This window comes from Callithrix jacchus, chromosome 18, assembly GCF_049354715.1.
Source record: "Callithrix jacchus isolate 240 chromosome 18, calJac240_pri, whole genome shotgun sequence".
NCBI lineage: Eukaryota > Metazoa > Chordata > Mammalia > Primates > Cebidae > Callithrix > Callithrix jacchus.
Genome location: NC_133519.1, coordinates 14,655,187 through 14,670,193, shown reverse-complemented (window position 1 = coordinate 14,670,193; position 15,007 = coordinate 14,655,187). Strand labels below are relative to the sequence as shown.

The following is a 15,007-nucleotide window of genomic DNA, read 5'->3' as shown; positions in this document are numbered from 1 at the left end:
TTGTGGGAAGGTAACCAACTAGCTGCCCCTTTTCTTCACTTCAGGACACATTCTATACCCCCTCCCCCTGCCAGCCTCTGGACAGTAATGCTCCAGTGCTTTAAAGATTCAAGTCACTTCCCATCTTCTCACCGTACTGCACCAGTGATGGGGATTGTGTCGTCGAGCCCATGTCCCAAGAGGAGGTGGTGGTGCTTCCAGACTGAGAATGCTGAGCTGCCAACTGAGCCAGGGCTTGAGCAGTCTTGAATTGCTCCAAGAACTGGGAGCCCGTAGTACTGCCGCCTTTAGCTTCACCAACATCACCAAATCCTTTCCCCAACATGCTCACCTGTAGATCAACAAAGAGATGACAGAAACTGGCAGCCAGTAACCTTCTTCAGCTACTCATAAAGACACTTAACCAGACAGAGAACTAGTATACATCAGGCAAGTAAAGAATGCTACCAGAATGAGTATACAGCATAGTCCACTGAGTATAGGACCTAGAGTCAGACTGTCTTAGACTGAAATCCTGGCTGTGTAACCTTGGAAAGCTTATTTTTAATCGTTTTGCCTCACTTCCCTCATCAGAAAATAGGAATAAACATAGTACCTCATAAAGCTGTAGGAGGATTAAATAAAGCACTTAATACATGCATAGCACATAGTAATCATTCAAAAAAGAGAGCCATTAAAAATTTATGTAAGTTTTATACCATCATTACTTCCTGCACCCTGCTTCTTAGGGATAAAATTCTGTGACTGGAGAATTTTTAAATCAACCAATACAATTAACATAAATGTAATATAAGATTTTACTTTAGCCATCAAAGTCCTTGCCCTTCTCATTAAAAAAACCTCAAAAACAACTAACTGGAGCCTCATCTCGATGCTAATAACTACCACAGAGGCAAGAAGGAAAAGAGCATCCTAACTTCTGCACTAGACAATCAAATAACAAGCCAGTATGATTTGTTCTCTCCATGCAGATACAAGTTCTACAGCATAATCACTGGACCAGATGTGGTGGCTCACGCCTGTAATTGCAGCACTTTGGAAGGCTGAGACAGGTAGATCACCTGAGGTCAGGAGCTTGAGACCAGCCTGGCCAACATGACGAAACCCCGTCTCTACAAAAAAAATACAAAAATTAGCCAGACATGGTGGCGCACACCATTAGTCCCAGCTACCAGGGAAGCTGAAGCAAGAGAATTGCTTGAACCCGGGAGGTGAAGGCTGCAGCAAGCCGAGATTGTGTCACTGCACTCCACCCTGGACAACAAGAACAAGACTCCATCTCAAAAAAAAAGTTGTACATGGTAATCACTGCATGATAACCAAGCAAAATTTACTCTTAATGCTTTTGTGGGATTCCTGTCATTCCCTGATACTAAGTAAAACTATCAGCCTAGTCCAGAAGATCAAACTTGACTTGTCTTTTAAAGCCTCAAAGGAGATTAAATCTAGTCTTCATTACTTCATCATCTTTATCATCATCATCAACAGTCCTTTCTTAAAAAACTAGAACAGGTGCAGTGGCTCACACCTGTAATCCCAGGGTGACTTTGGGAGGACAAGGCAGGCAGACTGCTTGAGCCTAGTTCAAGACCAGCCCGGGCAATATGGCAAAACCCTGTATACTAAAAATACAAATATTAACCAGGCATGGTGGTGGGCACCAGTAGTCTCAGCTACTCAGAAAGCTGAGGCAGGAGGATTACTTCACCCTGGGAGACGGAGGGTGCAATAAGCCACGATCATGCCACTGCACTCCTGCTGCCTGGGCAACAAGGCAAGATTGTCTCAAAAAAAACAAACAAAAACAAAAAAAGGATAGCCTGGGCACAATGGCTCACGCCTATAATTCCAGCATTTTGGGAGGCAGAGGTGGGCAGATCACCAGAGGTCAGGAGTTCTAGACCAGCCTGGTCAATATGGTGAAACCCTGTCTCTGCTAAAAATACAAAAATTAGCCGGGTATGGTGGCCCATGCCTGTAGTCCCAGCTACTCAGGAAGCTGAGGCAGAATAGCTTGAACCCAGTAGGTGGAGGTTGCAGCAAGCCCAAGACCACACCATTGCACTCCAGTCTGGGCAACAGAGGGAGACTCCATTTCAAACAGTTTGTACAACTCAAGGTAAAAAATTTTTTCCACTTCAGTCTATATCCCAAGATTATACAAAGCATTGTATTAAAAAACAATGGGGTAGGCACAGTAGCTCACGCCTATAATCCCAGCACTTTGGAAGGCTGAGGTGGGTGGATCACCTGAGGTTGGGAGTTTAAGACCACCCTGACCAACGTGGGGAAACCTTGTCTCTACTAGAAATACAGAATTAGCCCGGCATGGTGGCGCATGCTGGTAATCTCAGCTACTTGGGAGGCTGAGACAGGAGAATCACCTCAATCCAGGAGGCAGAGGTTGTGGTGAGCCCAGATTGCATCACTACACTCCAGCCCGGACAAGAGTGAAACTCCATCCCAAAATAAAATAAGATAAATAAAAGCAATGAAAATTATCTAGTGTTCATTGTATTATACATCAAAAGGAACTCCTTTGTTATTTAGCTCTATTAAATTTTCAGTGAAATTAATCCTCTAACATTTATTCTCAATGGAAAAGAAATTACATTACATCACATATCGATTAGTACAGGTAATGCAAAAAAAAAAAAAAAAAAAACAGAAAAAACAGAACAGTATCTATATGTAGTTTTGATATTTTTACTTAAAAATTTTTTTTTAATGGAGTCTCACTCTGTTGCCCAGGCTGGAGTGCAGTGGGACAATCTTGGCTCACTGCAACCTCTGCCTTCTGGGTTCAAGCAATTCTCTTGCCTCAGCCTCCCAAGTACCTGGGACTACAGGCATATGCCACCACGCTTGGCCAATTTTTTGTATTTTTTTTTTTAGTAGAGATGGGGTTTTATTGTGTTGCTCAAGCTGTTCACGAACTCCTGAGCTCAGGCAATTCCTCGCCCCAGCCTCCCAAACTTCTGGGATTACAGGTGTGAGCCACCACGACCAGCCTAAAAAAATTTTTTTTTAGAAACAGGGTTCCGTTCTGTCACCCAGGCTGGAGTCTGATGGCGAGCTCTTGGCTTACTGTAGTCTTGAACTCCTAGACTTAAGCAATCCTCCCCCTTCAGCCTCCAGAGTAGCTGAGACTACAGAAGGGTGCCACTGTCCCCATCTGAAAACATCTTTTTGATATCGAAAGTCTGATTTGGTTATAAATTTTCACAATCCCAGACATTAAAAGGGCAATTAAGAGACTTAGATCACATAACCACCTTTTCTAGTCATTTATCTTAAGGGTTGGTAGTTACTTTTCTTCATTACACTTTCTTACAACCTTTGTCCTATTTTCTTTCTTTTTCTAGTTAATCCCAGTACTACTCTCCATTTCTCTTCTCCCCCTACCTCTTCTCACCTGTTACCTTTTCTATGTGGCAGGACAGTGACCACCAAGTTACTAGTAAGTTAACACACACACACACACAAAAAACATTTTAAGACCACAGTTAAAAACTGACAGAGTTCTGAATTAGTGGCTAGCTTGGCAGTTTTCTAGTTAAAATAATTACTCTAACTGGAAAAATAAAATTACATGCACACACATGGTCTGCTTACCTCTTCTAACTTTAGTATCCCTCCATCAAAAAATAAGAGAGAAAAAGAAAAAAAAAAAGCAGCACTTCTTAGGACTTACTGACTAGGAGAAAACTGGTACTTGAAGCATCTTTGTTTAGTTTACACAATTCCTTTGATGCAGTTAACGACCTTAAATTTTTTTAAATGCTCTGAGTCAACAAGTACTGTGCCACAAATGCTCTAAGTTATTTATAATACCACTAGTGAAACCACACTTGTATAGCCACCTTTGGGAAGACAGGAAGGACAAGTGCTTTCATCCCCATTTACAGAGAAATGGAGACACAGCTAGTAAGTTGCAGAACTGCAAAGACCATAGGTTTCTGGAAGCCTTGTCTACCAATGTCTGGTTTAAGTAAATATATAAGACAATTCTGCCCCGTCAAGAAATGGGGAACTGCTACAATCCCCCATCACAGTTTAATAAGGGTTGCAAATGGATTAAACTGTGTTGGCAAGTTTATGTCATTGACTTTCTCTCAAGAGGAGTAACAAACAGTGTTCATTCAATACAATGAGTATTCAATAAATGATGTTAACTTATTGTATAAGAATATCCAGTCTGTCCAGAACTAAGTCCTCTCTTAGAGCTATCCCCTATTACCCAATTCAAATATCTCTACATGCAAGTCCGCTTAAGAAGACAAAGAGGATGCTTCAACTGCCAAAAACCTGACTGTCTTTAAAGGAACTGTGTATATGTGCTAGGATTAGCAGGAAGGTTTGATTAGAATAAACCATGTTTCCTACTCACCATACTGTGATGAGAAAATGTGTTCCCTGAAGCAGGCTGTGATATGGCAGTCTGCTTCGAATTGCTGAACACCAGAGGCTGGGCCAGAGAAGGAGCCTGAGACGGATCCAGATTAGATGAATCATTCTCCATTGTAGATGGTGTCTTCCCCAGCAGAACAGCAAGGTCAATTCTATTGAGGAAGGGAAGGGATCTTGATGAATAATGACTGAACATGCGAGCATTCCCCAATACTCAAATCAGATTAGATCAAAATGAAGCCACTTAATAGAGCTTCTTCTAAAAGGGCTCAAACACAAAGCCTTGAAATGCTTAACTTCCCAAAATAACTGATGCATAAGAGCCACTACAATATATAGCTGAATTCCACTGATGTTGCCAATAATAATGGTTAATTTTAAAGTGAAGTCATTAATTTATGAAGTATCAAATGCTAGTTTTAACACTGAAGCTCAATAACTTAGCCAAAACTTGTAAGTACTTATCCATCATTTTAATACTGAATACCTGTCATTACTAATTCCTAAAATAGAAAACCATATACCAGGCTGGGTGTGGTGGCTCATGCTTGTAATCCCAGCACTTTGGGAGGCCAAGGTGGGCGAATCACAAGTAATTGGAGACCAGCATGACCAACATGGTGAAACCTTGTCTCTACTAAAAATACAAAAATTAGCCAGGCGTGGTGGTGCACTCCTATAATCCCAGTGCTCTTGAGGCTGAGGCAGGAGAATGGCTTGAACCCAGGAAGTGGTGACTGCAGTGAGCTGAGATTGTACCATTGCACTGCAGCTTGGGCAACAAGAGCAAAACTCAATCTCAAAAAAAAAAAGAACACCATATACCAGAACACTGGAATCTTCAAATGGCTTTAGAAAAGGGACAGTTTGGGAGATATTTTTTCCCGCAATTTTCATAAAATTTCCTAAGTTACCCGTGGTATAATATATACTTGAGCTTTGCCTTGTTCCTGTCACAGAGCTCCTAAAATATTTAGAATTTCCTAAGTGATAGTGTCCTTTGTTACTCATAACAAGCTTCTTTCAACCATGCCTGAGTTTATGTTAATGAGGTGGGTCCCCAGATAGCTTCAGGATAAGGGTTGGTCACTAGAAAGACCAGATAAGGCTGGGCACATTGGCTCACACCTATAATCCAACACTTTGAAAGGCCGAGGTAGGTCGATCACTTGAAGTCAGGAGTTTGAGACCAGCCTGGCCGACATGGTAAAACCCCATCTCTACTAAAAATACAAAAATCAGCTGAGCGTGGTGGCGAGCACCTATCATTCCAGCTACTCAGGAGGCTGAGGCAGAAGAATTGCTCAAACATGGGAGGCAGAGGTTGCAGTGAGCTAAGATTGTGCCACTGCACTCTAGCCTGGGCAACAGACTGAGTCTCTGTCTCAGAAGAAGAAAGGTCAGGTAAGAGGGTTGGAACTTTCAGAAGCCCCTCCCAATCCCATCAAACTCCAGGGATGATGGGGAGGTGGCTATTAAGTCAAATCACCAACAGCTAATAATTTAATCAATCATGCCTACGTAATAAAATTTCTAACAATGAGATTTGGAGAGCTTCAAGATACCTGCAGAGGACAAGTTCTGTGTGCCCTACTCACACACCCATTTATACCTTGCCCAATACATTTCTTCCACTAGGCTGTTCCTGAGTTGTACCTTTATAATAAACCAGTAATGCACTAGGTGCAGTGTCTCACACCTGCAATCCTAGCACTTTGGGAAGCCGAGGTGGGTGGATCACCCAAGGTCCAACATGGTGAAACACTGCGTCTACTAAAAATACAAAAATTAGCTGGGCATGGTGGTGCATGCCTGTCATCTCAGCTACGCAGGAGGCTGAGGCAGAAGAATGGCTTGAACCCACAAAGTGGAGTTTGCATTGAGCCAAGACCATGCCACTGCACTCCAGCCTGGGTGACAGAGCAAGACTCCATCTCACAAAACGAAAACAAAAACAAAACAGTAATGGTAAAACTCTTGAGTTCTGAGTCACTCCAGTGAATTCTCAAATTTGATAAGGGGGTCATGGGAACCTCCAAATTTGTAGCTGGCTGGCAGAACCTCTGAAGTCAGGGCAGTCTTGTGGAAATGAGCCTTCAACTTGTGGGGTCTGCACTAACTCTGGGTAGTTAATGCGAAAACTGAATTTTTGAGCTATTAGGCCCAGGTCTAGAAAAAAATCCAAGAGGTTTCTAGGGGATTAAAAATGTTCCCTGAAGAGTGCATCTCCTACCAGTGATTCCTAGAGATTCAAATTCTAAAACACTTATTAACTGAATCCTGTTGATCCAAAGGAAAAAAATGATTGTTTTACTCAGTGGGCTCAGAGAACAGGAGAAGAAACTACTGAACAGTTCTAAAAAATTCAGAAATAAGGCTGGGCACGGTGGCTCAAGAGGTCAAGAGATCGAGACCATCCTGGTCAACATGGTGAAACCTCGTCTCTACTAAAAATACAAAAAATTAGCTGGGCATGGTGGCGCGTGCCTGTAGTCCCAGCTACTCAGGAGGCTGAGGCAGGAGAACTGCCTGAACCCAGGAGGCGGAGGTTGCGGTGAGCTGAGATCACGCCATTGTACTTCAGTCTGGGTAACAAGAGTGAAACTCCATCTCAAAAAAAAAAAAAAAAAATCAGAAATAAAAACATTTCTACTTTTGGTTCTTTTTTCCTTGACTTACTTCAAAACAAGTTATATACTCAGTGCTGGTGATATGAAAGGCTGATCTTTGTAATTAAAGCGCTATTTAGGGGGAGAATCAACTTTAAAATTATAACATATGAACTTCCATTTAATAGATTAACTAGCACTAACTCTTAGAAGTCTCACAATCAACTAAAGAGGAATGAAATGTAATTTGGTTATTATTACCAACACCATGAGAATTTATAAAGCCCAATGCCAATCATCCTTACAGTTATCTCAGCAGATGTCTTTAAGAAAGGGTACTAAATTTTACTGCACACTTGCCTCTGACCAGCAGTGATTGTCACATTTTCCGCAGGCAGAGGCACTGAAGACACATTAGAGGCAGTGAAGATCTTGGTCTCAGAAAGCTGGAAAACAGAGGAATTAGTCACTCTGGGTATCAGGGATGCTACAGTTAGAAACTTGGCATAGGTAAGGGAAATTCAACATCAAGAAAAAGTGAAAGCCCTATAAAAAGAAAACTACCCCGAGGAACCCTGAATGGATTGACTTTCAAACTCTTCAATATATGCTCAGTGGTTTCAGCCAAAGAAAGAGTAGAACCAAGGAACCCAATAAAATATAGTGGAGTCACATGGTCATATGCATGCTGAACTTACAGGCATGCTACACTCAAAAAAAGAAAAGAAAATCCCTCTGTATTTTCCCATTGTAGTTCCCAACTCCCACCTCTACCCAAATCACACCTGTCTTCTACTACTCCCTTTATAGCCCCACCCCTCACAAAGAAAGATCATAACCAAGATGAAGAAAGAAATAAAAAAAGTTCGTTTTTGGCTTTTGAGCAGTAAAGGCCCAAGTGCTGGTGAAATAAGGTTTTTTCAGAGATAATTTTAACTAGATGCCATTTTTGCCTTAATATTGACTTTATGTCATCTAGTCTTTTTACTATTAAGGCATCAAACCTAGGTAAGCAAATGCAGGGACTAACTTTTCCTACTATTAAAAGTTGATTTGGGTTTTGTTTTTATTTCTTGATTAAAATCACTAAAAAAACAGAGAATCCACTCCCCACTCAACACCCAACACCATGTATCATTCTCTGAAAGTTGCTTAAGCAGACAAGCCAAATCTCAGCAAGGAGCATAATTTGCCCATTTTCACAAAGCAGTCTAGTTCATTGATGATACAATAGAAAATAATCACCCTGTGATGCTGATGCCTCTGAAATTTAAAAAACCCAGAACTGGCAATCAAAATAGTCTTCCCATGTCATTTCTCTTATCACAAAAGCTGTCTTGCCTGACTACATGAAAGTATAGAAAAGTACATAGATTAAAAATGTAAAAACAAGAGTTTATCCATGATCACTGAAAACCATAATAATTCATACGAAAAGCTTGACTGTGACCAGGAATCAGCAAAATTCTTGCACTCAGATAGTATTCAAATGAATTCACAGAGCTTGTTTACGTGCCACCAATCTATGAGGTTTCCAAGTTGAGTCAAGCTGGCAGATAGCCAAGTCTACACATACTCATCTCAATTACAATTATACAGTTGGACTTCAAATAAATAAAAGGGTTCCGAGTAAACCAGATTACAAGTTTGAGGATTTGGTACCACAACACTCACTTTGTATCCACTGCCAATCCATTACAGGACCTTATAGCAAATACTTAAATGCTCCGAGTAGTCATGTACCACCAGCAGCTGTTACTCAATGCACTACTTGCCTAACTCCATTTCTCGTGCCCTACCCAACCACCAATCTCTTCCTGGGATAAATCCGACAATCAGATATTGGACTTACACAAGTGCACTTGCCCTTTCCATAGTGTGGTTCCAGAGTCCTGTTCATGCCCAGTCTCCTTCATATAACATATGTGAAATGTTCTGGCTCAGAACACTATTTTGGATGTAAAAGTTTTGGGTCAGAATCTTAAGGGTGAATTTTGAGGGGTAGAAACATACCCATTTTCTATCCCTAAACACCACTTAGGGATAGAAGGCATTAGTGAGAAATGACCTGGGAATACCTACATCTTCATTCCAATCTTCAGTCCCCCATTCCTCTGTTGCAGTCCTCCATGCACCTGAGAATAAAGAAAAGTAGTGACATAACGTATTAAATGCCAGTACAAAGCATTGTGTAGAAAACATTATTGTATTAATTTTTTTGGCAGCCAAAAGTATGACTAAAATTTAGCAATCAGAAGAAATTCTTGGGCTTTAGAGGTAGGGAAAGAATCTTAGAAAGGGATACCTGAGAGTACCAGGGTTTTAATAAGATTATGATTTCATAGCTACTTCCAGTTTTTGTTACAGAGCAGGGATGGGGGTGGGGGGAGATGACAACTCAAAGCTCCAAGCAATATCTTTAACACCCTCAGATCTAATCTAGTTGTTCAGTGGAATGGCAGCAGCTAATTTAAACCATAACATGCAAACTACACCTATTTACCTAGTGTAAGACAAAAAGAAAACTGCAGGCAGTCTGAAGAAGGATAGTAGCACTGACAGAGAAACACAAATGGTTACCACATAATGGTTAGTGAAGGAGCAGTGAAGAAGGATGGGTTTGAAACCCAAACTGAGGTCAGTGAAAACTATCTGCTATGAGAACAGGATTAAAAATGCATATACTACTCAGCAGAAGTCAAATTTATAGATCTTATTGGTTTAACTATATTAACTATAAGAAAAGCCCCAGCCAGGCGCAGTGGCTCACACCCGAAAGCATAGCACTTTGGGAGGCTGAGGCAGGCAGATCACCTGAGGTCAGGAGTTCGAGACCAGCCTGGCCAACATGATGAAACCTCGTCTGTACTAAAAATACAAATTAGCCAGGTGTGATGGCACATGCCTGTAATCCCAGCTACTCAGGATGCTTAAAGCAGGAGAATCGCCTGAACTTGGGAGGTGGAGGTTGCAGTGAGCTGAGATCACACCACTGTACTCCCAGTCTGGGTGACAGAGCAAGACTCCGTCTCAGGGGGGGAAAAAAAAAAAAAAAAAAAGAAAAGCCCCTATAGATCTGTTCTCTTCAAAAGACAATGAACAAGATTGAAAAATCAAATATGGATTTTAATTACTGTCCTAATCCTACTCATAAACTTGAAATCTAACTTGCTAAGGTCATGGCAGACAATGGGAGTATACACTCTCCTTGTGTTTGCTTGTAATACCAAAGCTGGGATACAGTGTCTACTGGAGAAATCCAAAAGCAAACAACTTTCTAATAGGGATGAGAATGTCTATGAGAACCAGGATTCTTCCCTTCAGCCAAAGGCATAGTAAAAGCAAGAACCTGTCTGAAGAAGGGACAAGAACACCCTTATTTTCTTGCTAGAATAATATATATTATATAACTCTTCAATTCTTCTCTCCTACTGGAAAAAGCTTACAGAATGAAATGAAAAGTCTGACATTCAGATACTGCGTCATTGAAAAGAAGTATTCTAACACCTATAAAACCAATCTGAAATTCTTCTAAACATTTAATAATGAAAAAAATCTTACTTCCTAGAGGAAAATATATTCATTGTAAAGACTTTCCCAGGAAAATATTAAAATTGCACCAGGGAAATCCCAAATCACTTAATAATGACGATATTCTCCAAACCAAAGTCCAATCTCGGTACAGACAAGTTACAAACCACATTCTTTTCTCCCTCTTCATTGATATCACACTTTCTTCTCATTGACATCCATCTTATCCTGGCTCAATGGAATCCAAGATGATTTAGCACTTATACACAATCCTAGAGTTAAATGTGATCTAACAGGTTATCTAATCTAGGCTCTCAATGCAAGAATTTTTTTTTTTTTGCACACTGATGACTTCAACTGGGATGGAAAAGAGGAACGTAGATACCTAATTGATATGTTCCTATTCGGGTATATGGTCATGGCTGAGGAAGAGAGATTTGAGGAAGCATTACGGAACAGTAAGAAGGAAATGCTCTAAACAATAGACAAGGGTTTCCATTCCATTAGCAGAAAGCAATCAACGTAACTGTCAAATATTCATTAAATAAACGAAAAAGTGGACACAGAAAACATGAGAGAAAAAGGCAGAAAGAGAAAAAGCAGAAAGATAGAAAAATGACATATCCACAGATATTTCAGCTCATAAAAATCTACAAAAATATCCGGGGCAGTTAGGCGCCTGGATTTATCATACCAGGAGCAGTCTGAAATTTTCGGGGATAATTTGACCCCTCAACCCCAATGAAATCAAGTCCTGAAACAAAAAAGACAAGAAAAGAAAAAACAACCAGTGAAATTTTGCTTGTAAATGAGAATGTCTGCCCCAATACATAACTCCCATTGTACCTGTGGATACTGTAAGGGTAGGTTTGGATTTATTTTTTTAATTTAAAGGGGAATTTGAAGTTTGCTATCAGGAAAACACACAAAAAAAGAGACCATGCATGAAGGTATGTTCACATCATGAAATTAACAACAGCCAGGCATGGTGGCTCACACCTGTAATCCCAGCACTTTGGGACGCCAAGGCAGGTAGATCAGTTAAGGCCAGGAGTTTGAGACCAGCCTGGAAAACACGGTGAAGCCCCATCTCTACTAAAATTACAAAAATCAGCCATGTGTGGTGGCGTGCACCTGTAGTCTCAGCTACCTGGGAGGCTGAGACATGAGAATAGTTTGAAATTGGGAGGCGGAAGGATGCAGTGAGCCAAGATTGCACCACTGCAATGCCAGCCTGGGTGACAAAGCAAGACTCTGTCTCAAACATAATAATAATAATAAATAAAATTAAAAAGAAAGAAATTAACGACAATGGGAATTCATGAAGCTATAACCAACACTTCCACAGTAACAAGATGATAGTGGCATCACATTCAGCCATCAATCAGATTTCTACTTCCAGCCTTCCAAATCTGCTCCCTTTCCTACTCAGTAGAAATTAACACACACACTTTACCGTTCCCTGTTTCCCAACCAGATCCTTACTGAAGACAGCCAAAGTTAAGGACTGGGGCCCCATGGGTGAATTTCTATTCACAACAAAAAACAAACTTTTTAACTTCCATCATCTTACCTGCCAAATATAAAAAGCCAAACACCCAGGTGTAAACTACAGCTCAAAGACAGTAACTTATTTGTTATTGACACTGCTACCACTGCCTCTACAAATCCATCAAGAGATGAATGAAGAGTAGTTCTATTGCCTCCAAAGTATAGTAAACTGTAACAGGACACTTCATAAATAAACGATGCAGAAATTCAAAGACACCTATTCTTGTAACTCAACTTCAGCCTCCACCCAATAATTGTGTTAAAAATGAATTTGTAAGATGGCAGCTTGGTGAACAAAGAGCAGGCAACATTCAGAATCTCAGGAATAATATATTGTAGGAAAAAGGTGAAAAGCTATTTGTGCCAAAGACTCTCCTAAAGACCCAGAGATCACATATCTGTGAAAGGTGACAAGGCAAATTTAAATAGGTAAGGAGTCAAAGAGCCTATTTCAGGCCCCACTCATCCCCCTTTGTCATAGGAAAAAAAGCCTTAGGCTCTCATGTGCTAGCTCAGCCAGAATGAGGAAGCTGTTCTCAAGAACACTTCAGTTTTCTTACTAAAATGGACTGCTTGGCAGGGTGGGGTGGCTCACATCCCAGCACTGTGAGAGGCCAAGGTGGGCGATCATGAGGTCAAGAGATAGAGATCATCCTGGTCAACATTGTGAAACCCTGTCTCTATTAAAAATACAAAAAATTGGCTGGGTGTGGTGGTACACGCGTGTAGTCCCAGCTCCAGCTACTCGGGAGGCTGAGGCAGGAGAATCACTTGAACCCAGGAGGCAGAGGTTACAGTGAGCCTAGATCGTGCCACTGCACTCAAACCCGACAACAAAATGAGACTCTGTCTCAAAAAATAAACTGCTCTTATTAAAAATGGCACACGTATCCACCCCAAAACACATCTTAGGTGTACACCACAGCTTAAAATATCCTTAAACATTTATATCCAGCCCAGACGAAGGCACCAAAGTCAGTCAACAAAAAGTAATCTTATTCAAATCCTGAATACTCCATCACACCAAGAAGGCACCAGAAAAGCTAGAGAGATTTCGAAATCTTCTTGTTCAGATACTGACATATCCCAAAAATAAAAGGAAAAAAGGATATCCTTATCTCGGTAACAGAAAACAAATAAACGGATAGTGTGGACTTTGATTCTGGGCCCTGTTCATCTTTAGGAGCAGGGCTTAATTAATGCTGGCTATCTTTTCATGAGGCAAAGCTACCCTAACATAAACACTAGAAGATACACTTCAACCTAACAGCAGTGACATAGTATAATTGAAAGAGCATGGACTTTCAATGTCAAACAATGCTAAATTCAAATATGAGCAAATTTATAACCTCTTTCAACCTTTGTTTTGTCATCTACAAAGTGATGATAAATAATGATTACTTCACACAATATTGAGCAGTATTAATCAAAATAGCATGTACAATGTGCCCAAAGGCACACAGTACATAAAGAGTATATATAGCAATACAATCGCTAGTCCTTTCTCCCCGTGTCTCCATAACCAAACACTATTCCTCCATGTTTTACTGTAATTATAACCAGAAAAAAAATATTTCCTTAGATTCCCAGAGACAAGAAATGAAGGACAAATGGTCACTCACTCGTCCCATCATCTGGTTCAAAGTGGCCAGTGTTGTTCCACGTATTGCCGCTACTATTGCCATAGTTATCATCAGTATTGGCTGGCTCTGCATAATCAGCTGGGTTAAAGGTTCTGGAAAAAATAAAGCTTAAAAGAGTCTCTGACCTCTAAGCAGCTTTGGCAAATATTAACTCAAAGAATCAAAATCTTGTCTGTATCCTTCCTAGTACAGCTCTATCATGGCCCCATTCCTGTGTGTTACCTACTTTTTCTCACCTATCACTCTACCCAAAATTTCATGGCATAATCAACTTATATCTAAGATATTCCGAGAAAAGAGCAGGTATATTGATTCAAATAAAGATATATATGATACAGGTAATGATCCAGGTGGTAAATGTTTACCTCTAAGAAATGAGCCCTAAGTCCCCACCTTTCTGACTATATAGTCTAGAAATCATTCTGATCATTCTGGTTAACGCTGCCTACAGTAAATTTTTTTTTTTCGCCTACAGTAATTTTTAAGAAAAAAAAAATTAAGACACTAGATCAATGAAACTTACCCCATTCCTTGAGCAGAAAACCTTCCTCCTCGCCTACCAGAGCCACCTAAAGAAAGAACGAGAAAAGGAGAATAGAGATGTATTTTAGAAGTTAATATAAAATTTCCTTGCCAGGCAGGCACAGCGGCTCACGCCAGCAATCCCAGCACTTTGAGAGGCTGAGGTGGGCGGATTGCTTGCATCCAGAAGTTCAAGATCAGCCTAGGCAATAGAGCAAAACCCTATCACTACAAAAAGTACAAAAATTAACCAAGTGTGGTAGAATGTGCCTACAGTCCCAGGTCCTTAGTGGGCTGAGGCAGGAAGATCACTTGAGCCCAGGAGGCAGAGGTTGCAATGAGCTGAGAACACACTACTGCACTCCAGCCAGGGTGACAGTGAAACCTTGCCTCAAAAATTAAGAAAAACTACCTTGCCGCCTGAGGCAGCTCTGGAATAATAAGTGGTTGATATTATCAGATGTTCTTTCTTTCTGTCCCATGTTACACATCAGTGAGAGTAGGACAATCACTAGTGCTGAGAGATTATTCTTTTGCTGCTCAAATGGCCACATCCTCAAGCAAATATAATACCAGCCATAAAGACTAGAGGAAATGACATCTACCTTCTTTCTCACTCTCCCTTTCTGCAATCTCTAGTATATGAGTGACACCTCAAGAATTAATGTAACTAGACTTCATGTTAATCTGCTTTTTTTTTTTTCTTTGAGACGGAGTTTCACTGTTGTTACCCAGACTGGA

At 40.6% G+C, this 15,007-nt stretch overlaps 1 protein-coding gene across 50 annotated transcripts in view; it reads right to left on the bottom strand.

Annotated features, from left to right (window-relative positions):
• UBAP2L (ubiquitin associated protein 2 like) overlaps positions 1-15,007 on the bottom strand; it is a 57,111-nt gene that overhangs the window by 22,934 nt on the left and 19,170 nt on the right. For 34 of the 50 annotated variants that reach the window (XM_054247717.2, XM_054247720.2, XM_054247721.2 and 31 more), the window contains exons 7-12: positions 14,268-14,313; positions 13,724-13,836; positions 9,102-9,154; positions 7,380-7,465; positions 4,391-4,562; positions 133-331 (exon numbers count right to left, since the gene is read on the bottom strand). In XM_054247717.2, the coding sequence (XP_054103692.1) occupies positions 133-331; positions 4,391-4,562; positions 7,380-7,465; positions 9,102-9,154; positions 13,724-13,836; positions 14,268-14,313 (669 nt within the window). Of the gene's footprint in view, positions 1-132; positions 332-4,390; positions 4,563-7,379; positions 7,466-9,101; positions 9,155-11,244; positions 11,305-13,723; positions 13,837-14,267; positions 14,314-15,007 lie in introns of all 50 variants that reach the window. The other 16 variants (XM_078355777.1, XM_078355757.1, XM_078355767.1 and 13 more) reach the window with 1 other exon arrangement.